This window comes from Lacerta agilis, chromosome 6, assembly GCF_009819535.1.
Source record: "Lacerta agilis isolate rLacAgi1 chromosome 6, rLacAgi1.pri, whole genome shotgun sequence".
In the NCBI taxonomy this organism is placed as follows: Eukaryota; Metazoa; Chordata; class Lepidosauria; order Squamata; family Lacertidae; genus Lacerta; species Lacerta agilis.
The window spans coordinates 57,050,728-57,075,664 of NC_046317.1; the positions used below are offsets into that span (position 1 = coordinate 57,050,728).

The 24,937-nt window shown below is 42.0% G+C and overlaps 2 protein-coding genes across 2 annotated transcripts in view; both read right to left on the bottom strand.

Annotated features, from left to right (window-relative positions):
• PIGR (polymeric immunoglobulin receptor) overlaps positions 1 to 976 on the bottom strand; it is a 28,242-nt gene extending 27,266 nt beyond the window's left edge. The window contains exon 1 of the mRNA XM_033152894.1: positions 919 to 976. The gene's annotated coding sequence lies outside the window, so the exon portion shown is untranslated. The remainder of the gene's footprint in view (positions 1 to 918) is intronic.
• A 5,556-nt stretch (positions 977 to 6,532) lies between these two features.
• Positions 6,533 to 24,710, bottom strand: LOC117049228 (polymeric immunoglobulin receptor-like). The gene is made up of 7 exons (XM_033153968.1): positions 24,626 to 24,710; positions 17,871 to 18,212; positions 15,844 to 16,173; positions 12,957 to 13,068; positions 10,532 to 10,650; positions 8,624 to 8,764; positions 6,533 to 6,609 (listed from the first exon to the last, which is right to left on the bottom strand). Exons 1-7 carry the CDS (start codon positions 24,708 to 24,710, stop codon positions 6,533 to 6,535), a joined length of 1,206 nt encoding a protein of 401 aa, XP_033009859.1.
• Between the last annotated feature and the right edge of the window lie 227 nt (positions 24,711 to 24,937).

The following is a 24,937-nucleotide window of genomic DNA, read 5'->3' on the forward strand; positions in this document are numbered from 1 at the left end:
CCATCGCATCAGCCTTGTGTTGGATGAGATGGTACATGGGGACTTTTTGTAAGTGAGCAGCTCCTATGAGCAGCACAGACCTGATTGGTTTGATGTGCAGGTGCTTTTGTGCCTTGTACCTCATCTTGGTAGCGCTACCAGCTACTCTTTAGGAACAATGCCTGCATAATGCAGCCTCATGCAGTGCCTGCTTCCTTCCTGCCACAATCACCAATTGATATTCTAAAAAGAATATCTGTCTGAAGAAGTGTGCATGCACACGAAAGCTCATAACAAGAACAAACTTAGTTGGTCTCTAAGGTGCTACTGGAAGGAATTTTTCATTTCTTATTTTGTTTTGATATTCTAAGTGGTATACTTTGGGGCAACAGCAGAGCCCCCTTCAAGTGTCATTCAGTGGCAGCTTCTGGATGGTGTTTTCAGCCCCTTCACACACACAATGCCAAAATAATTAACAAAAAATGGATCCATATGGTTTCCATAAATATCTCTATCTACCAAACAAGGCCTCCATTCTTTAGTACCCATTTAAAAATATACAGCTAGCCTGAATTCATAAGCAGGCTATCAAGGGGACTTACCTGAGGTAAACATTGTTAAGACTCATCAAAGTGTTTATATAAAATGTGTCTGCCGCCTAGTGATTAAAATAGCCTCGACATAAATTGATAAATTACATGATTTGGAATCACTCCTGAACCAAATGTTCAAAGTAACTGTAGTAAGCATCTCTGGAGCAGTCCTAAATTTCTTTGGTATCTCTACAGATTGACCCTCTAAATATGAAGGCTAATGTCTCAGAGCCTGGAAATCAACATTTTCATTTTTAAAATTCATTGTTGTTGTTGTTCTGTTGTTGTTACAAAGGCAGCAATATATTTTCACATTTCTAGGGAATAGTAAAGAAGCATTACTCACATTCTGGATTAGTTGTGCAGAGTAGACCACTGGTGCAAAAAGCGCCTTTTCTTTTCTCTTCTGTTCTCTCCTCCTACTATGTTGAAAATCTGACCCTTGAGTCGCTTCACTCTTTATGGTTGTTTGTCCCTGGGCTTCCTAAGTACAGCTGGCACAACACTGGATTTTACAAAAGTGAAAGTGTCATAAGACCTTCTCTTAACTCCAGCCCTGTACATCCATCCACCTGCTGAAACTTCTTAAAGGAATATCATCCCACAAATGAACTATGCCAGTGGATTCCAACTGATGGTCTGTGGACCCCAAGGGGTCCACATAACCTACCCAGGGGGTCCATGACACCATTCATGTAACAAAAACTACCACAGAGATATCAAAAACTTCAAAAATAGGGAGTCTGACTTGGCCTTTGAAAAACGGGGGGTCCGCCATATGTAACTAATTGAGAACCATTGTACTGTTGAATCATTGTTAATGACACACTCTGTGTTTAGGAAGTGTATGTGTTTTGGAGGCTGCACAATTTTAATGTTCAAAGAGTGTACTAATGATTACATTTATTGAGGCACACGAGTGCACTAGTAAATATATTTCATTAGTATACAGATGATACTCAGCTCTACCTCTTGTTTAAACCAGAACCAGTGAAATTGAGTTCTGACAAGACAGAAGTACTTTTTCTAGAGACAGGGGGCAGGCAAGTGTGGAGGACTCCCTGGTCCTGAATGGAGTAACTTTGCTCCTAAAGGACCAAATGCACAGCCTGGGAGTCAATTACAATACCAAATGCTATGTGGAATGTGATTATATAGCTCAGTCAGTAGAGCATGAAACTCTTAATCTCAGGGTTGTGGGTTGAACTAGATGACCCTTCCAACTCTTCAATGCTGTGATTCTATGATACAACTGTCATGGGCAAATATTGGACAGTGGCACCATAAATAAGGACTTCTCGTGACATTCTGCACATTTTTATTTTTTTATTTGTTTTATTGCAAAGTGAATACATCAAAACAAAACCATACATAAAGAATAATACAGAGAAAGAAAAAGTAGAGAAGAAAAAGAAAAAATACAAAGAAAACTAGACAGTAAAAGAATAAAGAAATAATAGTAATAATAGACCTCCATCACTCTCACAACACTTTCTTTCACATTTCATATTTTATCTGTATTTCAGTATTATTTTCATCTGTGTGTGTGCGTGTGTGTGTGTGTGTGTGTGTTTCCCCCCTTTTCCATTCACGATGTCATTCTAGACACAGCCAAATTTTTACAATAGAACCTTGTCTTTCTAAATAATCATTCAAGCAATTTCATTCCTTCTTGACTGTATTCATTGGTTTTAGTCTTATTGTATCCGTCAATTTGGCCAGTTCCAAATATTCACATAATTTACATAACCATTCTGCACATTTTTAGTAGTTTGATTGTTTGGTTTAACAAATTATTTGAGAGTCTAAATGCTCTTTCCTTGATTTTAAAAAAAGTTAAACACAAGCAATGTTGCTCCTTTCTCCTACAAGCATCAATACCTTTGCATTGAGATGGACAGGTGGGGGTGGCCAGGCGAAGTATAACTTTTCCAAGTTCTGGCAAGGATCATTATAAAATGATATTTCCCATGTTTGCTCATTTGGTAATGCTCTGACCCAGTTTTGATAAATAGCACGCAGTTCAGAGTGTACCCTTCCATGACTGCATTACTGAACTTCTCCTTTCTCTTTTCTCAAGAAGGCAAGTAAGGAAACATCCAGTGGGTTCGTCTGAAGTGTTTCAACTATGGTGATACACATTGGAAAAGGGACCTCTCCCTTAATATGTGTGTATGCAATGGTAGAATTGCATACACACCGTAGAATTGATGCTTTTGAATTATGGTGCTGGAGGAGACTCTTGAGAGTCCCGTGGACTGCAAGAAGATCAAACCTATCCATTCTCAAAGAAATCAGCCCTGAGTACTCACTAGAAGGACAGATCCTGAAGTTGAGGCTCCAGTACTTTGGCCACCTCATGAGAAGAGAAGAATCCCTAGAAAAGACCCTGATGTTGGGAAAGATGGAGGGCACAAGGAGAAGGGGACGACAGAGGATGAGATGGTTGGACAGTGTTCTTGAAGCTACTAACATGAGTTTGGCCAAACTGCGAGAGGCAGTGAAGGATAGGCGTGCCTGGCGTACTCTGGTCCATGGGGTCACGAAGAGTCGGACACGACTGAACGACTGAACAACAACAACATGCAATGGTGCCCAGGAATGCAAAATTAAGAACAAGGAAAGCTACCTGTGGTGACACAGAGAGTAAGCAGGGGGGGGGGGAGCACAACACAAATTGCTGAAATTTCAGGGTTTCCAAAAGGAATAGTAAGAAGCAGCAGCAACAAAACTAAAGGCAATTCCAGATGACCCTAAATATTATTCAGGTTGAAGAATGAAATGGTTAGAGATGTGTAAATATGTCAATTTCAGTGTCTTCTTTTTCCAGGCTGAAGGTTAGTTTTCCATATTCCACATTGGTTTGTGGTTGTTGTTATTTTTTAAAGAAAATTCATGGGAAGGACTCGCTTTGAAGTTTCAGCTTACAATAAACACAACCTTCTGTTTTCTGAAGATGGAAGAGGTGCCAACACAGGCAATATATATAGGTTCCTTTTTTATTGTTAAGAGTCAGTTCCTACTACAGTAATTAGATCTTGTCATTATTAAGTATGCAAAATATTTGCATTATCTATCCAGCATTGAAAGAAAAATATACAGTATCAGGTCCAGAGTTACTTTATTCTCCCTTGTTTGCATACACCTTATCAAACTATTGTTTCTCATCTGTGGTTCCATCAGGGTTATTGCTGTACAAAACGTCAGCCTCACAGAATCGAGGAAATGCACTCAAAGGCACCAGCCATTATCTATGTAATGAGTTTGAACAATTACAATGATTTATACGGGAAGGTAAACGGTGTTTCCTTGCGCTGCTCTAGTTCGCCAGAAGCAGCTTAGTCATGCTGGCCACATGACCCGGAAGCTGTATGCCGGCTCCCTCAGCCAATAAAGCGAGATGAGTGCCGCAACCCCAGAGTCATCTGCAACTGGACCTAATGGTCAGGAGTCCCTTTATCCCTTACCTTTTAATTGCCTAATGATCATGAATGAAGCTCAATTGCTGACTGCACTTCTGGACAATCATAGCCAATGTTTTGTAAATAATTCAGATTTTATTATTTGTACAGAAAGGGGGGGGACACAAACAAATTTCTGAAAAATATATGTGCAATGAATATTCTTTTTTCTCCCCAGCACACTCTGATTACAATGAAATTAATAAAACATGGGTTTGATTCAAATTTTCCCTTCCTCCAACAGAAGGAGTGACTCCAATCCAATATTGGTTATTTATTTACATTATTACTTAACCCCTCCGACATAAGCTGGAGAACAACAATTGTTGTATTATAAACACTGCAATATTGTTTAAAAACAAAAATTAAAGCATTTCTTTAAAAAAGAAGAAGAAGCATGTAACAGTAGTATCAAAATCAAAATCCAGCACAAGTTTTTTAAAACAAAAAGAAATCCACATTACAACAGCAGGAACAGTGTAAAAACAGTTTGCCCCGATATTATTCTGGGTCACTGCCTTATTTATTATAGAGTAGGAATAAGTACACATGAAATTGTTGCAACCTATCAAACAATTGCAATATTCTTAGCAATTTCAGAGAGCACTTGCTGGAAGGGAGGGGATGCTGGCATGTTTGTAGTCTGTTTAATTCTGAAATATGCGCTTTAGATGGTCAAATGTTTTAAAATCAGCAAACTTTAGAAAATTGTGACATCCTAGAGAAACACGCTGTTCAATTCTGCTTAAGGCCCTAGTCATGTGTTATTTTTAGATGTATCGAAGTTGTCACAAGGCGATTTCACCACATTCATTTCATATGCTAGCAGCTAGTATTTAGTCGCCATCCTGGAGCTAATCCATCTCCATTGCCTTTATCCATATAAGAACATAGGAAGTTGCCTTATCCTCTGGAGCATAGGTAGGCAAACTAAGGCCCAGGGGCCAGATCCTGCCCAATTGCCTTCTAAATCCAGCCCGCGGATGGTCCGGGAAACAGCCTGTTTTTACATGAGTAGAATGTGTCCTTTTATTTAAAATGCATCTCTGAGTTATTTGTGGGGGGCCCTGCTGAAAAAGTTTGCTGGCCCCTGCTGGAGTAAGATCACTGGAGTAAAATCATCTAACTCATTTTTGTCCACTGGAAAGCACTGGCTCTCGGGAGTTTTATTTATTTACTTCATAAAATTTATATACTTATATATAAAATCACATTTTATATTCTTATAAAAACAAAACCACAAAGCGGTTTTAGACAGGGAGTCTCTCCCAATCATATCTGGAAATGCCAGGGAAACAGCATGAAACCTGTTTCATGCAAAGCATGCGCTCTGCCACTGAACCACAGCTCTTCTACGCCAGCTCTCACTATTTGCATTTTAGTAACCAAGTCACCACATGAAACTTAGTTAATCAAATAATTTTGTGGTCACTTGTCATGGACTGACTGGATGCAAAGGAGTGGGGGGGGGCACCAGCTGGGGGAAAGCCGAAGGGGACCCTCAGGGAAAGAAGGCTCAGAGCTAAGGGAGCGGGGGTGAGATGACAATGGGTAGCCAGAGGGGGAAGAAGGAGCAGAATCAGAGGAGGAGGAAGTGTCAGAAGTAGAAGAGGTAACTGGGTTTAATGAGCAGGAAGAAGCTGTGGCAGAGAGCAGTTGAGACTCCAAGGCTGAAGCAGAAGCTGGAGAGGAGGTCAGCCAAAGAGGAAGAGTTGAGACAGGCTGCTGAAGAATCTAGGGAGTCTCCCTTTCCTGCTGCAACCAGCTTTCATCTGCCCTGGTCTCCTAGAACACACAGAGAAATGAAAAGAGCAGATATTGGTTGTGTGCAGGTGCCGTTTGTGACTGCTTGGGAAACACCCTGGAGAGGAGGGGTCTTAGAGAGCAGTGGGAAGGCTGGGACCTTCAGTCCTCACAACTGCCTCATGGGAGCAAGACCTACTGGGAAGAGTTGCTGGTGTCACTAGGCCTGCGCTGTTTTGGTTTCTTTGAACAAAGAAACACTGACACCATGTTTTTTATTGCTGACCTATGCTTGACTCCGGCTCCTGACATCACCTCTCTCAATACAAAACTCATATATGAATCATGGCTAAGATGATCACAAGAGCAAGGATCCATAGAGTGACCTGAGATGCACCCAAGATCTTGCACATAACCAGTATATATTTTAATACTAACCCCCAATTCTGAGAAGCATCTCACGTCAGAGCACAAACTGCTTTTGAAAATTCCCTTAATTTCCAAAGGCACACACATAATGCAAAGACTCATTGGGTGAACACAGATTTAGAAGCCTTATAGGTGTCTAGGTCCTGGCGATTACTTTAAAACTAATAAGAGGTCTACCTCACATTGTATTTCTGATATAATTTAATGTCAATATCAGAAGGGGACAATATAATTCAGAATGACTGCTGCTTAGACATAGAATAGATTACATAATGCAAGATTTGTAAATTCACTGTTAACTATATGCAACCTCATTTGAAAATGCAGTCAATCAATTTCTTTCAAGTCTTCAGGATTTGCCCCATGGCTGAGCAAGGAATATTCATTTTCAACTGGGACCTCAACTAAAACAGAGAGAGAGAGAGAGAAATTAGGTTATATCATAGAAGCTAAATTATTTGGAACTACTTTTATGGCCTTGTCGCTAAAGTACTTGAACATGGCCCAAAACAGGATGGCTAATAGTATCCTAACATAACAACCCCATGCAAAGCAGTAGCTTTAAATTAATGTAAGACACCCAAGAACTGTACTATATCAGTCAGTTCAACATAATAAAGCTTTCTGTTAATAGCTTCTTCTTTTTTTAAAAAAAATAGTCATCCAGTAATTATAAAGAACCTCCTTATTAAAAAAAGATATTGAAAATGAGGGCAAAGGGGTTTAAACAGATGGGAGCCATGCACCAGAACTATTAAACTGTGATTTTGCAAGGTTCTAAATCCCATGGGGAATCTCCATGCATAGAGGAGGAAAGACTCTCTGCTTAAAACCTTCACCCTCAGACTCAATAAATAAAAACACAATAAAAGAGATGTGCTGAAGGGGGTGCTCCATCACTGCCCCTCACATTTTTATTTGCATGCAGAAACAATTTTAGAGAAAGAAAGAAAGAAAGAAAGAAAGAAAGAAAGAAAGAAAGAAAGAAAGAAAGAAAGAAAGAAGCCCATTGCACACAATTGTGCAATGGATTGTGGCCAACATTTTGGGAAGGAGGTTAATATTATTGATATTCATCTAACAAAGGAAATTTAAGTCGGGCTAGGGACAAAGGTGAGAGCTGTTTCCTAGTTCTGCTGGATCTCTCAGCGGCCTTTGACACCATCGACCATAACATCCTTCTGGACCGGCTAGAGGGGTTGGGAGCTGGGGGCACTGTTATACAGTGGTTCCGCTCTTTCCTCCTGGGCCGTGTTCAGAAAGTGGTGGTGGGGGATGAGTGTTCAGACCCCTGGGCTCTCACTTGTGGGGTGCCTCAGGGTTCTGTCCTCTCCCCCATGCTTTTTAATATCTATATGAAGCCGCTGGGAGAGATCATCAGGGGGTTTGGGTTGGGTGTTCATCAATATGCAGATGACACCCAGCTCTACCTCTCTTTTAAATCAGAACCAGTGAAGGCGGTGAAGGTCCTGTGTGAGTGCCTGGAGGCTGTTGGAGGATGGATGGCGGCTAACAGATTGAGGTTGAATCCTGACAAGACAGAAGTACTGTTTTTGGGGGACAGGAGGCGGGCGGGTGTGGGGGACTCCCTGGTCCTGAATGGGGTAACTGTGCCCCTGAAGGACCAGGTGCGCAGCCTGGGAGTCATTTTGGACTCACAGCTGTCCATGGAAGCGCAGGTTAATTCTGTGTCCAGGGCAGCTGTCTACCAGCTCCATCTGGTACGCAGGCTGAGACCCTACCTGCCCGCAGACTGTCTTGCCAGAGTGGTGCATGCTCTGGTTATCTCCCGCTTGGACTACTGCAATGCGCTCTACGTGGGGCTACCTTTGAAGGTGACCCGGAAACTGCAATTAATCCAGAATGCGGCAGCTAGACTGGTGACTGGGAGTGGCCGCCGGGACCACATAACACCGGTCCTGAGAGATCTGCATTGGCTCCCAGTATGTTTCTGAGCACAATTCAAAGTGTTGGTGTTGACCTTTAAAGCCCTAAACGGCCTCGGTCCTGTATACCTGAAGGAGCATCTCCACCCCCATCATTCAGCCCGGACACTGAGATCCAGCACCGAGGGCCTTCTGGCGGTTCCCTCACTGCGAGAAGCAAAACTACAGGGAACCAGGCAGAGGGCCTTCTCGGTAGTGGCGCCCGCCCTGTGGAACACCCTCCCGTCAGAAGTCAAGGGAATAAACAACTACCTGACATTCAGAAAATACCTAAAGGCAGCCCTGTTTAGGGAAGTTTTTAATTTGTGACTCTGTATTGTATTTTGGTATTTGTTGGAGGCCGCCCAGAGTGGCTGGGGAGACCCGGCCAGATGGGCGGGGTATAAATAATAAATTATTATTATTATTATTATTATTATTATTATTATTATTATTATTATTATTAAGTCACAGAAGCAGAAAGAACACATACCGGTACCCTTGTCAGGGTCTAGGGAAGATTCTTGTTCATCCGCTGAGCCTATTTGCTCTTCCGTGAGTCGTTCTCCTGAACAATGTTGGCCAGCCAGTGGTATTGCTCCTTCAGAGTTTCTTGCAGGAATGTCACATGAAGCTTTTGGTAAAAACCCAACAGATAATTACATTTTCATCCATTGACCTTCTGTGGCTAAGGAGACATACCACTAGTCTCAAAATAAATTGATGTTTCAGTATGTTATGCAGGTTTACTAGATTTTGCAGTGAGAGTTGTCCCTGAGAAGCCAGTGAGCAAAATAATATTCATGTGCAAATAGCTTGTGCTCTGAACATCTTAAAAGCACCACCACCACCACTGATGGCAAATGTCGCACCACCACCACTGATGGTGCTCTGGGTCCATCACATGCCACTACTGCTTCTGACATTTTGACATTTAATAATGAAACAAACTCAGATTGGCCCGCTACCTCTCTATTGAGGCAAAAATCATGGACAAATTAGGCCCTCACCAGATAAGTCACACTAATTACTGAAGATAGGAGACCTAAAAAACCAGGAGTGGTGGGTGCTCTGCCTTTTCTGAATAGGATCGCATTCCCTGTAAGAACCAGGGACATAAGATTTGGGGCAGAGGAGCACTCCTGAAGCCAGTACTGCTCCTTGATAACTAGATATTCCCCCCCCTCCCCCAAGTTTCTATTGATTTGCCAGGTGCACCCTCTTCTGGAAAAGGGAGAATTTGCACCTATCATAGATGCCATGGTGGTAACTTCTAGATTAGACTATGTATTGCATAGCAGGTTTGGAAAATTCAGCAGGTCCAATATACAGCTGCACAATCACTAATCAGTGGTAGCTTTACAGGCCATACGGTATTGTGTCAGTATTGAGAGAACTGCCTGCCCATTTGTTTCTGAGCTAAAGTCAAGGTACTGTTGTTAAAGCTCCACATGGCTTGGGACCAGGATACCGGAATGAATTCTGCCTTGCCAATGTCCTCAGGAACTGAGGACATTTTGCCGAGAGCTTCCTCCAGGTGCTTGTCCAGGCTGAGAGAAGAAGTGTGACCTTTTTGGTAGTGGCAGCCCAGCTTTAAAACACTGTTACTTATAAGGCCCATGTTGCTACTGTAGCTCTTTCCCCTCATTTTTCTAAGGTTAAAGTCTTATGCTGCCATGCCTTCGAGAAACATGTCCTTGCCCTTCTGCTGTTTCCTTATATACCTTGTATGTTTTTAGCACTTAGGTTGCAATCTTATACCAGTTTACCTGGGATTAAGCCTCATTGAGCTCAGTAGGGCTTACTTCTAACGAAAGAATAGGCTTATACTGTTGGTATTGCACAGTTACAATGATGTATGCATTTTATGATTTATAGCCAGTGTCAGGGCTGGATTTAGGTTTGATGAGGCCCTAAACTACTGAAGGTAATGGGGCCCTTTATATGTCTAGCTGTCCTTTGTCAACAACAAATTGTCACTGATTTTGCGTTGAATATATGCTATATGGTAATTTATGGACCTAATAGTTATCTAAAGCCATTTGCACATAACAAAAGTATCAAAGTAATTGTTGAACTGAAATACAATTAAGAAGAAGTATATTAATAGGGAAAATTGGTGGGGGGGGGGAGAGAGTGGGGCCCTAAGCTATAGCTTGTTTAGCATATACGTAAATCCGGCACTGGCCAGCGTCCTTGTAAAAGTTGTGATTCAAGTGCATAGACAAATGCTCCAGCTTAAATCAGACACTCTTTGGACCAGCAAGATCTAACCAACCGGCATCCATTGTGACTGAAAGCTGAACATGATGCCAGCAAGGGCTGTCTTGTCCCATATTTTTGCTGCCCCAACAAGAACCAAATGCACAAAAGCCCCAAGAGAATAGACAGCTTTGCTTACCATCCTTCTTTCGCTTCCTTATCTTAAGAAGTACAATGATAACAGCTGTAGCCAGAACAAGAAATCCAAGCAAAATTGGTATCACAATTGGAAGTAGATTTAGTTCAGTTTCGGACAACCTAAAAATAGATATAGTACAAAAAAGAGCCTTTTTTTCCTCTCTTTTTTTTTTTTTTTTTTTTTTTGCTTGTCATAATGTGTAAACTTTTACTTCCGCAGTGGCTGGTGGCTGTCTGTTACACATCAGTCTCTTTTGGTGCCAGTGCAGGGATAAGGAGCAGTTCATACAAGTTCGCAGCCCAAACATTAGACCAACAGGGAAACAGGAATGGCTCAGGAAGGAATTGTGAGTGAGAAGTAGAGGGCCTTAATAGCAATGGCATTCATCTTTTGTACAGGGTGGGGTGGATATTTATTTTCCTTTTTCTCCTTATGGTCCAAGCAAAATTAATTTATTGTAAGCATCACAATGAAAAAGCTATCAATATTGTTTATAAAAAAGTGCAGAATTGATTGGGGTGAAACCTTGGTGCTGGAAGTGCCAGTTTCTCCATCACTCCAATTGTTCTGCTGCCCGCCTGGAAAGGTAAGTCAGGCAGGCTGTAAAGGACAGAGTGGGGCAACACTGCGGTGAAGATGGAAACCCCCAACCAGCCAGATGATAAATGGGTAGATGGTAGCACATCAGTAGCAGGTCCCAAGGTAAGGAAAATTGTGATGAAAAAGCAGGAGATAGTAAGGGCAGGTAGCAGAGGAGGAGAAGTTGAGCAGCCCAGGATAAAAGGGAGACAAGAAGGTGTTGGAGATTGAATAAGCAGGGGAGAGAGGAAGTAAAGGCAGATCAGAAGGTGGTAGAAGCTGGCAAGCAATGCCTCAAAGGAGCATCACCCAGTGGGATCGAAAGGAGTTTGGGAGTTCACCTAGGTGAGAGAAAGGTGGGGGGGGGGGTCCACAGAAGAGCCCCTAAACTACAGATGCCTTAAGCATTACTGACCAGTTAAAATACTTGGTTAAAACCATTCCGAGGGCATCTCATGATAACAAGAATCCCAAACATAGCATGAGTGTGGGGCTCACCAGGTTATTTCTGGAGATAAGCAGTGATACACACACACACACACACACACACACACACACATGCCCAGTCTACAAAATTGCACCCTTCCCACCCATCAGTTCATCAATTGTATCTAGTTTCTCTATAGACCTTGCATTTTGCTTTTTGCTTTTTTGTTTGAAATAACGTTTGCAGCAGTGTAATAAGCCTTAACACCAGTGAAAGGAGTGCCATCTACTGGCTCGTCCTTATTTCTTGCAACGCATAATTCTTCAACGTTTCCTTTCTATCCTTCGACTGGCTATTTTGGGAAAGTGCAGTTCATATACCAAGTGTGCAGAACACTAGCAGCTCTCTCCCATTTATGCATGTTGCGTGTTCAGACCCAGAGACCTCCCCCCTAAATAAATTCACACTTGACTCAAAATTTAGTTTGGTTTTTGGCAGAATTTAGGCCACAACTTTATTGATTACAGAATGTGAGTGGTTGCATAGGCTCTGGTTCGACTAGCTCCCTGCACCCTTGCAGGTAGCGCTGACCCAAGGCACCAGCATAGGTCAGCCAAGGGTGAACACCTGGATAAGTGGAAAGCCGGGAACAGACTATGTCCACCACCCAAATGTCCCCCTGGACTCAGGCACGGGCACAACCCCCTCTCAGGGGTTGACCAAACCATTTGAGTCCCTGGATTCCTTTAACGGAATACCCTTCACATAGGGATGGCGAGACCCTTCTGCCACGCCTATCACTTGAGCCAGAGCCTATCCGCAACCTTACAAGTTGTGACGATTTGCTACGCGGCAGGCGAAGCCCAAATGGCACCAGCCAATCAGCCAAGTGGGTAAAATTCCTGCCATGCCCCTGTCCCAACGACATACAACACATAGCAAGGTCAAGCATAAAAGCCCTAAAAATAGGGAGAGGTGGGCGGGTGTTCCGAATGCAAGCACCAAAAGAGAAAGCTCTGGGACACGTGCATGGGTATATATGGGTCCCTCTATCCGTTTAGACTGCACTCCATTGGCCAAATTGCACCCAGCAATGAGGGACCTACCAATCAGGTGTTGTGGCTGACCAATCTTACCCACCCACAACACAGGGATCGGTCTCCAGGTCACACCGCAACACGTGCCCTCTTTGAGGGAGGACACGATTTAGCATTTTAACTAGAAGATTCTGCACATTAGTTTGGATCAGTTTTTCATTATTTCCTTGGCATCAGCTGCTAAACCTCCCTCTGGAAGTGCTGGTGCCAATTTTTCAGACTGGATGACATTTTTAAAAAAAACTTAAATTTCAGAGAAATGGCTAGATGCCACTGAGCATGAGAATGTGCTTAAGCTAGACAAGGCACCTTCTAACTTTACCTTTGCTTGTAAACTTCATTTGTAGCTGTCACATAACTGTGGGGGGATGTCCAGATTGTTTGTGGCTCATATGTGGTTGCCGTATCATTTACGATATTGAAGAAAACCAATTCTGTTAGGAGGGAAAAGATTCTGTAATTGCGGATCATTGAAAATCAAGATGCTCTTGAATGTTCCTACACCAGGGGTGGCCAACTTGTAGCCCCACTAGCTGTTTCTCCTGAACCCTATTGGCTGTACCCTTCTGGCTGTGTGTGTCCTATCCTGCACCTCCACAATCAATCTAATCCTCTCAGAAGCACTGAGGGATGTTCTGCTGCTGACAGAATTGAAATAACATCCAACTGCAGGCCAAGTTGCCTTCTGTGCATCAAAAGGTGAAGGAACCATCTTGTCTTTTGTCCCATGTGGCAAAACGTCTTGGGCCAGACCTGCACAATAGCAAGCTATCTCACCACCTGGAATCCACTTAGAATTAAGCTTTACGCTATTGTAGAACCCCAGATTGGATGTCTGCATGTGATTCACTGTGCAGGCATAAAGGACAATTCTACAAAAAGCACCCCTATGGTGAAGTAAAAGGCCTTATTAGGATAGTAATACCTATATGATTGAGCTATACCACTTCAGACTACAGGGAATGTGGGGAATCTCATCTGATCACACATTATGTATCTATCTGCCCATCTATCTATAATATCCTTTCCCATTTTGCCACCCCACCCAGCTGCTGCCATGCCACCAAAGGCGCCCGCAACCACCAAAGCCTCTCTTACCTGGGTTGCGTGGCAGCACCTGTGAAGTGGCGGTGGCAGCGGGTTCCGGAAAGATCTCATAAGGTGGCAGGGTGGCCGTGGGGGTGCCGCCACTTAGGGTTCCACCACCCAAGACAGTTTCCTCAGTCTGCCACATGGGTGGGACAGCCCTGCCTTCCACATTAAAAAGGGACGTCAGGGAGAAAGTTATAGCCTTCCTTCCTTCCTAAAATCTAGTAGTCCATGTGCAGGGAATCATTTGTACATTCATTTTTTAAATGCACCACCTCCCCACTGCCCCCCGCCCAACACACACACACACCCCTACCTAAGAGCCAACTCTTCACCTGGCACCTTCATTATACACCTTTAGGTGCCAGGCAAAAATGTTCCTTTTTAACTTAGCTGATTTGATAGACATCCTATGCCCTTTTAAAATATGGGTTTTTGGGGGAGGGGTGTTATTGGGTCATTGTTTTTATTTCAGTTATGTATTTTGTGGTTTTATATTTTGATTTTATTCTGTGAACTGCCCTGAGACCTCTAGATATAGGGTGGTATATAAATTCAATAAATAATAATAACTCCTAGGGGCCAAGTTCCCTTCGTCTCTCCTCCCCAATAAAATACTCACCATTCAAAGTTGAGCAGCCCAGGATAAAAGGTGATAAAATGGTGTGCAAGCACTGCATCTTGTGATCTATTATATGGGGCGGGGCTTACCTGCCCTCCCCAATATTTTATTCAAGTTGGCACCTCTGCACAACTGCCAATTTGAACCAAGTGCCACCATACAGGCCACACGTTCTCGTGGAACTCAGACTGAGAAAGCAGAGCACAGGTATCATGGCAACAGCTCACCAGAGGGATTTGGAACAACTTCTCTTATAAAGGGTCCTGCCTGTTCTAACAAATTTAGCCACACAGAGAAAGGCAAGGGATTTTATTCAGCAGCAGCCACTTTCAACTGAGAGCGCCTCCCCCGGTGGGTTTACATGAAAAGAGAATGTGCTCAGGCAAGGTCTAAGACTCCTCAGCTTCCTCTGAGTACCCCTATACCTATACCCACACTGCTCAGGGCAAGAACATTACCAACAGTCAGACACATGGAAGTGGTTTCAAGCCTATATGATTAGAGCAGTCTTAAACAGTAGGTCTTGGACCACTTTTAGTGCTGCAACCTGCTCAGTGCCTCCTTGCTTGCCTGCCCCACCCCCTAGATTTTGGTTGCAAAGATGCTGTGGGACTTCTTGCCATCAGAGAAGGTTGTGAAGAAGAATTGAGCAATTATCAAAAATGTATTGGGTACCAGCAGAAAGGGATGTCTCCATATAGGGTCATGCAGAATACGTCAATTGAAGCTAGACTTCACTTAATACGCTGTGATTAATATGTGTCTAGACTTGACAGGTTTATCAGATGAGCTGCTAAGATAAAGAAAAGTTAAATGTTTTGGCAAGGAATGTTCTTTTGTATTTTACAACCCCTTCAGGCAGGTGGTTTCCAGAAGCACTGTAATTTTGTAATTACTTTTAAAGAAATGCTTTTAGGAATAATACTCGAGCAAACATTTTTGCAAAACTGTGTGTCTAGTTCTGCCAGCACACTCTTTTGTGGGCGGCTTGGTTTTATAGAAGACTTTTAGTGTCAATAATTGGACCAGAAAAATGACAGCAGAAACAAGCCCTCAGCCAGCCTGGCTTAGAAGTAGAGGTGGAAGGAAAGCAAATTTGAAAAATGAACTTCCTACTGCTTTGGGTTGGGGCTAGCAAGGAGATGAGACAAGGCATTCTGCATACCCAGAAACCAATCCCATGCCCAAGGATCATTGAAGCTGTGAAGAGGATCATTTCCCATATTTGCAGAGGGAGTACTGTATACACATACCCACCAGCTCATGGGGCCATTATGGGGGCTGGACAGCCACTACCACAGCTCCTTTGCTCAAGCTGGTCATATAGGTGCCTGAGTTACCATCAGTGTCTAAAGCCAGCTCCATGGAACCAGAAAGCATGGTGAGATACAGAGAGAAGGTAAAAGAGGAAATATATTCTCCCTGTTGCCTTGATTTTCTTGCCTGCCCCTTCTATGGGTCTACATTTGTGATTTTGTCATTTCACTTCTCTGCTTACCTTCTGTGACCTCCAGTTGTATCATGTGTGAGCTTGTATTGTCATCAGACATTCCTGTTCCACATTTATACATTCCTGAATCTTCTTTTCTCAGTTTGTTTATGAAGACGTTGAAAGTTTCTGAACTATTTCCAGCAGTAAAAACAATTCTTCCTTCTTGCTGTTTTTCGTTATTCATGCTAGTAGCTGCTATGAGAGAACAACCAGATCTCCTCATCTTACAAAAGGATCTCCTCACGCTTGACTTGGCAGTTTCCAATGGGCATTGGATCATCACTGACCCTCTCACTTTACCCCAAAGAATTTCAGGTGATTTTGGCATATTTGGACCTGTTTGAAGAAAATAAATCAAAGCATTTATTACTATCTCTTCCCCCCCCCACCAGTCTTAAACAATGTTTCAAAGAATCATTACTACCTACTACAGCCAATAGGGATGCGGGTGGCACTGTGGGTTAAACCACTGAGCCTAGGGCTTGTCGGTCAGAAGGTCGGCGGTTCGAATCCCCACAACAGGGTGAGCTCCCATTGCTTGGTCCCTGCTCCTGCCAACCTAGCAGTTTGAAAGCATGTCAAAGTGCAAGTAGATAAATAGGGGCCGCTCCGGCGAGAAGGTAAATGGCATTTCTGTGCGCTGCTCTGGTTTGCCAGAAGCGGCTTAGTCATGCTGGCCACATGACCCAGAAGCTGTACGCCGGCTCCCTCGGCCAATAAAGCGAGTTGAGCGCCGCAACCCCAGAGTACTGGACCTAATGGTCAGGGGTCCCTTTACCTTTTCCTTTACTACAACCAATAGTGCGTGTATATGAAAATATAAAAAGGTATTTTACTAGAGAAAGAGAAGAAATCAAGGGCCCCTCTACCAATATCAATGATATTGGCACATCATTGGTATAATCAGCAGGAGAGGCCCGGTCGGTGGTGTTTCTGTTGTACAGTTCACACTGCTGTACAGTTCACACTGACCCATGATAGGGCCTCCTCAGTGGCTAGTCCCATTTGCTGAATGCCCTCCCTGGTCAAGCATATCTGTCTCTCTCTTTATTAACATTGAGGAAGAATTTTAAAATGTTACAGTTCACCTTGGCATTTGGTGACTGAAAGACGCTGTTCCTTAAGATCATTAGCTTTGAGGGTATGTGCCTGTTTTAAAATGTTTATTTTTTTAAATGTAATTATATTGTTTTGCTAGTTTGTTGTTTGCCACCCTGGACTCCTTTGTGAGAAAGGACAGGGCAGAAATTTAATTATTAATTATAAGACAACAATCAAGCAGGCACAAGAACGTAAACAGACCTTTTCATTTAAAACATTTAAATAACCCAAATACATGCAAAAGCTGGGCTTGTCCTCATCCACATAGCAATCTATTGAAAGCCTTGTTTGCCTCTACATTTTTCAGGTGGGTTATTAGCCCTTTGAACAACTGTAAATGGAAAACTGTATCTAATGGTTCCACAATAGAGTACAGATATGAGAAAGCTTAAAGAGCCATGATTATTGAAGGCTAATGGGAAAAAAAAGTGAGGCAAAAGCAGAACTGGAAAGTGATTGATCTGAATCCCAGATTTCTGCCAGGAAGTCTTTTGAACTGACTTTTTAGCATATAATTTTACCCAAATATATATTTGTTTTGTTTTTTCTAAACCAGGATATCCCTAAAAGCATTTTCGGTTTTAGTTTGTTTAGAGAACAGGTGGCAAAGCTACTGCCTTCCAAAGAGTTTTGGAAAAGCCTGTTGTGGACACACAAAATACCCATTTAAAAGAAAAACAAAGAAACAATACTCAGAACCTTCTCCTCCCCCCCCCCAAAAAAACCCATGCACAGCACCAATACACACAGACTAAAACACAGACAAACAGAGACAAAACACACACCCCAAAAAAGAAAAAAGCAGGCAAAATTCTCACATCAAGCCAACTGAAAAAGCATACCCCAAAAACAAAACCAATTGTTAAAATAGCCCTTCAGTTAGCTTCACCAGTTTTTGAAAAAAGTTGTTTGGATTCCAATGGCTTGCTTACCTTCCCAAATGGTTAGATTCACTCCAGCATAAAAACCATAAGCATTTTTGTTGCCAATGCCACATCTGTAATTACTGGAGTCTGTCTTCACCAGCTGTGTCATTGTCACTTGCAAAATCCCACTTTGAGGGCTATCATGCATTGACACTCTTCCTTCATAGTCTTTGTGAGTGAAATGGTTAGTTGAAATGATAGTCTGGCAAGAATGACGGTTGCTTGACTCCTTGCACCAATATTTTCTGCCATGTCTGTTGGCTGATGTGGTTTCATAGTAGCACTTGATTGTCACTGATCTTCCAGGATGGCTTATCAGGAGCCTTGGAGCATATAATGCTCCGGACACTATTTTAAATAAGGGTACAAAAGCTATCAACACATTATTCAAGCAATAAGACAATTTATATAGGGTCATGGTGCAATTCAAGCCCCCTTTGAACCAGGCTGGGAGTGATTTGAATGGATTGGGTAGAGATGTCCGTCCATGTGAGAGGTAGTTCCCATTGATCCTCCTGACCCTATTAAGGATTGATGGTAACTGTATTTCACATGTATCATTTCAAGCAGTGTGCTGCTAAAGTCCTGAAGGTCAAATTTGCCACTGCTACCAGGTATATTTTGTAGAATGGGTAGGGCACAATGGGGAAGAGCTCAGGACTGCAATGAATGGTATGATTGCTTATTAAACTGTAATTTATTTCACACTTCGTTCACTATCTGAACAAGGAATTAGTATCCCAACAAAGCTTTGGTAGTGTTTATATTTTGCTAATTGGTTAATCATTTGAAGCATTGACGCTTCCCAATAAGGAACATACTCTTACACAATCCTCTGAACAGTGATAACTCCAGGGTTATAGCATGTACCCAAGTCCCAGTTGGGTTACTAGAGACTTACTATGTTTTGTGACACATGGTTTATTTACATGTATATACAGGTTGCGCATGGGTGGAGATTCACAGCTTTCACACACTAACAGATACTAGTCGCCTATTTGGTTTTGAGGAAACCCAGGTACCGCACAGCTCCCAAGACATCCTCCAACTCCAACCTTTTCCTCAGACAGTCTTAGTATGACTCCAACTGCAGGTTAAGGTCACACAGACACAGTTGGATGACATCATTCCCAGAGAAGGGGTGGGGGAGAAAGCTAAGCCCTGTTTACCAAATGGCCCCTGACCCTTGCAGTGCACAACAGAGGACACCAATAAGGATGAGATTCAGGTGGATAACTGTTGGTAGTATATTAGGGAACCTCCCAGTCAGAGGTTACAGCCCTGCAACCATGCTTGGACTCACCCTTGGAGGTTTCCCCACCATGTAGGAATCAAATACTGCAAAATCAGGTCAATGTCCTTCAAAAACTTAGCCAGTTCCTCCAGGAAAGTAGAGCCAGCCACCCTAGAAACCTTTCCATTCTACATAAAGCTTTAGCAGGGTTTCATTTCCTGCTGGGATATCATATTTGTAGTATCGGTTCATTTGGAGCTATCCAAGGTTCTGTTTTTCTCTGCTTTCTGTATAGAATAACCTTAATCTGATTTGCCAGCTGTGGTTTGACTTTCTCTACCTTGGCTAGCCTTAATTTGACTGTACTGGACACTACCTGTGTCCTGTTATCCTCAAGTGGCTATGGAACAAAATATTATTTTTTCAGAAGGGTCTCAAACTATTAGTTCCTATCTGAAGAAGTGTGCATGCACATGAAAGCTTATACCAAGAACAAACTTAGTTGGTCTCTAAGGTGCTACTGGACCTGTTTGGTCCAGTACAAAGCAAGACCTGTTTGGCAGCCTTGAGCACTGAATCAGTCCTTCTACTGACCAGAACTGAACTGTATTACTGTAGAGTCAATGAACCAGAGATCACCTTGAGGCTTTCTAGCTCAAATCCTAATCCCATTCCAATATATTTTGAAAGATCCTGCTTTGCCTAGATCTTCTCTGATGTAAAAATAGTTTCCTAGAGAAAGTCTAACAGATTTATCTGTGAAAGTCAAAGTAAAGCTCAAATATTTCATAGTATACCTGAAGCAGCGTCTCCACTCCTATCACTCAGCCCAGACACAGTAGTGGTGCCCACCCTGTGGAACGCCCTCCCTTCAGATGTCAAGGAAATAAACAACTATCTGACTTTTAGAAGACATCTGAAGATGTCCTTATTTAGGGAAGTTTTTAAGGATTAATGTTTTTATTATGTTTTTAGATACGTTTTAAGCTGCCCAGAGTGGCTGGGGAAACCTCCTATGTAAATCAGGGGCATCTGCAGCAAATTTATTTAAGCCTTTCCTCAGACTATGGAAAAGAGACTTAAATATGAACTGTAATATTATTAAGTTTACAGAGTGTTTCCATGTTACCAATAGAGTAACTCTGTTTATTGTTATTTTTGTTGTTGTGTTTGCATTTTATAAATTTAAAGCCAAAGTATATCTTAAGCATATATGAAACTGGCTGCAAAGAGAGTGAAAGAGGGGAGAAATGACAATTCACTAGCCATATTGGACCAAAGAAAGATTTGTTCTTGAAGGAGCAAGCAGAAAACACAGAAGTGCCAAAGATGGACCAGAAGAAGGATAGTTGTTATGAACCCCCGTTCTTTCACAACCCTGACACAAACTTATCTAACATGGAAGATTACAAACCTTTTGCCTACTCACCGTGTATGAGAACGAGGAAAAAAATTAAGGTATTCATCATTGTGTTTGAATTCAGATTTAGTCAAAATCAGACATCTAAACTGGATGCAAGAAGTAGGACAGACTCTGAATAACCCTACAAAACCTGGCAGGAATATGAAGGTTTTTTTAAAAAAAAAATCATTACATTTATTAAAGATAACAAAGTGTAAAATACACACACACACACACACACACAAAATTCTATAGTCCAAGAAGGCCGGTCATCTGTGAAATATATCTAGCATTCACAATTGCTGTTACAGGCGAAAAAATGAAATGTTTTCTGCAGAACAAAGCAGCCTCCCTAAAGTGTTTTCTCCCGCCAAAGCCTGCTGACAACTCCCTTTCCCTTTCCCTATTTTGCTTCTTTCTGGAATTTCTGGGTAAATTTGTCAGCAGCAGTGACTCTGAATAAAGATATTGTTCATGTGTGTGGCTGCAAGCTCTGGACAGTTGGATAACTTCCCCATGCATGTTAAAATCCCTTTTTTAGTTTGTTTGTGTGTTTCATTTTAAGAAGTTGCTGCCTCAAATGTCTTCACTTGAAGACAGTAGAATTTGTACATTTCACTTGCACACACATCCATGCCCATGATGAAGAAGATAGATGAGGTTGTCAGCTTACTTGCTTCTGCAAAGGACTTAGGAGATAAAATAGGACCAAAAAGGAAATAAGCAGTTAGTTCTAACAGTGCATTGTGTCCCCCAAGCTAGGGTCAGAGAATATAACCAGTTCAGCGCTGTGTTACCCCAAAATTCAATGGTTAAGTATGACTTCAAAACCAAATGGAGTCGCACAGCTCCTTGTGCAGCTTCATTTCTGAGGCCCAAACTAAACTTGTTTGTTCACATTTTTGCCCCACGAATGTATACATGGATGCATGACATGTGGTACCACAAAATATGTTTTGTGGTATTTCATCATGGCATTAGCTTTTATGGGCTACAAAAAACATTATGAGCCTATGGGGTCTTATAACACTCAGCAAAACATAAATAAAAAACATTTTATCAACTTTGATAGATTAAAAGGAAAATACTCTTGAACATTTACTTAGTTATTGCCTTGGGCTAGTCACCAACTGTCAGCTCAATCTCCCTCACATCTGTTGTGAAGATACAGAAGGAAGAATAAACTGGCTATACCACAGGCACCAATTTTTTTCTTCCTTTAACTAGAGTGATGCATCATTGTACTATACAGAACCAGGGGGGGGGCGTGCAAATTAACATAGCTCCAAACCTTCTTACTCAGGCCTGATTGTTGCATATTTTAGATGCATAAATCAGAACCCCAATTTTCAGTTCAGCTCACTCCCAGGTTAGTGTGCATGGGTGATGGGAGCAGGGCAGGGCACTCCTATCTGCAGGAACTGCTTTCCCCACACAAATGTGTTATTTCCTTTCAGAAACTCTGGAGTTTGTTATGGGGCTTCAGTTCATGCCATTTGCTACCCTCTTCCTTTTCCTCAAGTAAGGCTCCCCACTCCCTTGAAATAGGAGAGGAACAGTTGTGTGCAATTGTGTCCATGGTTCCTAATCCAACACTGAGGACTTCATGTTCAGTCCCAATTCTTGACTACAGGCATCCAGCCAAGGCAAACTTCTGACCACACAGATCTGAGCACCTTAATGCAACAGTTGCACAGAACCCTGCTTGTTCCCAAAGCTCTGTCTTGCTGGATCAGGGTAAAGCTGGGGCCATATATCCACCCATACTTTCATGGGACCTTTCGTTGCCCACAAAAGTTGGAGGAGAAATACTCACAGGCAGATGTGCCTGTTTACTCAGAAACCAGTCTCACCATTCAACAGGCTGACAACATGGTAAGCGTGCCTAGGAATGCAGTTTTGGAAAAAGCTATTATCATTATTTTAAAGTAATATGCATTCTCAGCAGGTTTTTAGCATATTCCAAATAGTAGTAATTCAAAGTCCTACTTATTCTCAAAAATATCCTTATATAGTATCCTACATTCATTCATCAAATGTCACTTTTCCTATTTTCACCATTTGCAAGAATTTATTCAACCAGTCTGTAACTTTCAGTGGAGACAAAAATATCCTCGCAATTAAAACTTCTCATTGAACAGTATGCTATATTGGGAGAACTGGTCAAACCTAGCAAGTTATAAAAGCTGTAATTGCAAAGTCAGCATTTGACAGGTTTGAAAAAATGTCTTTTTACAGTTAGTTTATCATTCACAAAATGACTTTTCCTTACCTTATGATGAATATTAAAAGCACATTGATTTTCCAAACTGCAGGTTTGATAATAGCATCACCTACCTGAAAATTTTGTGGGTTTTTTAAATAAATATTTAAATACTACACATGAAGCTGCAAGTTGATTTCAGTCCTACCTTTAAAAAAGTTCTGTTTCACACTCTGCTATCTTCAATAAGTAGAGTATAAATGAAACAAGCTGTGTGTTAAAAAGAGGAAGCCTCAAGTCTAGTCTAACTCATCTCAGGTCACCGCAGTCAGTAATATAATGAAGTTCTTGATTTAAAAGAAGAGGAAGGATCTATGGTCACAGTACGAAACAAAAAATTCCCCCTGCTTTCTGGGCACTTAGAATATCAGAGAACAGAACTGTGACTGATTCACATAAGCCAGTCCAGGGAGAGTTTCATTCAGTAAATTAGAAATGCATCTAAACCTAAAGCTCATTACCTTGAACTTTAACCAGAAGTGAACCCCTAAACCCCAAAAAGGGGCAGTTCAAAATAGGTGGCTTAATAATTTGAAGTTAATGAAATTACTTTGTGGGTGATAAGAAAAGGCCTCTCTTTGCTCAAACCCTATAGGAGTCAAGAGAGTGCTTAGACATTCACATGAACATGGATGTTTGAGTGGGAGGAGAGACAAGACATACATACAGGCCTCACCTTCAATGTCCCCTGTATGCTTTGGTATGATCCACTCAGTACCCAACCTTCCCATGTTGAGTGGAGAAGATCTGCAGAGGGCTTCTACTCATGTTCTCTCAAACACAATTAGAACCTTCTGCACAATCAGGAGCCCTGATAAAACAATGTTCCTAATGCATCTCTCCAGACTTCTCTTTCTGGCCCTCAGGACCCCTTTCCCCTTGCCACACATCTTATCAACCCTGCTCCATAATAATCTCGAACACTTTTACCCAGCAGGAATGTGTGTGTCCTTGGACTGTGACCATGCCTCTTGCTTGCATGGACGGAGGATGGGGAGATGGGGGGGGCGCGGTGGTATGGGATTGTCAGGTTTTTGCGTGGCTGCTGTAAAAAGGTAAAAGTCCTGTCTCTTGCTAACCCACTTTTGCTTCTGGCCCTGCTCACTTTCATAGAATTGTACAGCTGGAAGGGACTCTGAGGGTCATTTGCCCGCCTCCAGTCCACAGGGACCTCACCTGTTCTCCAAAAAATCTCGAAGATTGTAAACAGAGGCTCTGAAATTACATCCACAATTTCCTTTAGTACCCCAAGGCCTCAGAAGAATGCATTTGTGTCAGGAGCTCATTGTACCAAACACATGCTCATAGGTTCTGTCCTGCAGTCAAATAGTCATACATGTGACACTAGATAGCCCACACATCCATTTTATACCTTCAAAACCTTCTTTCTTTCTTTCGTTTTGGTCATTGTTGTTTATTGGGCTTCATATGTTAACATCTGCATATTTCCTTTCATTTCTTAACATCCACAAATCAAATTGATAATAAGTATCTATAAAAAGCAACTGTGGTTTTTTAGTTTTAAATTATTTAATCAGCTGTTCTAGTTGCTAAACTTATATAAGTGCTTAACTGGCCTATACACTTAACTGTTTGCCTTGATGCTTTATCAATGGGGCTGAAACACTGCTGAAACACTTAATCCCTTTAGACTCCTCTTGTGGTTTTGTTTTGTTTTTCTTCATTTTGTCCTACTTTGGAAAGTGTGTTTGCTAGCTCAAAGGTTGGTAGATAAATAATAACCATATAGTGCATTTTGATAGGATCAAGCCTAATTGTTTCTCTGGTAATGTTAATGATTGGTTGATATAAGGCTGCCAAGAATAAGAACGGCCATCTCATTCTCGGTCTTTGTACCTCACCCTCCATCACCATGCAAGAACATCCTGTGTCAGAAGATGGTGTGAACAAGGTCTTCATCTTATTCTGCAGCTTTGCTGCTTCCATCTTGGCAATATTGGTAGCTATAAAACTAATGTGATACGTATTTTTATCAAGTGTGCCTTTATGGATATCATACCTGTAATGTGCCAGATCCCAGAAGAAGGGCATTCTTAACTACTACTAGGTAGCTACCCAACCTTCTCAACCCAATCCTGATGTTTTCCCACCCCCACCCCCCACCCCACACACAATATGCTTGAATAAGATTGGTATCAGACAACACCTTGCAG

What these genes read in the sequence shown, in the direction of transcription:
- LOC117049228 (XM_033153968.1), bottom strand. Translation starts at nt 24,710, where the DNA reads ATGGAAGCAGCAAAGCTGCAGAATAAGATGAAGACCTTGTTCACACCA. An exon ending in AAGGAAGCGAAAGAAGGATG is followed by an intron (nt 8,765 to 10,531) that starts GTAAGCAAAGCT and finishes TTTTACCAAAAG; the next exon opens with CTTCATGTGACATTCCTGCA. An exon ending in AGACCCTGACAAGGGTACCG is followed by an intron (nt 6,610 to 8,623) that starts GTATGTGTTCTT and finishes TCTCTGTTTTAG; the next exon opens with TTGAGGTCCCAGTTGAAAAT.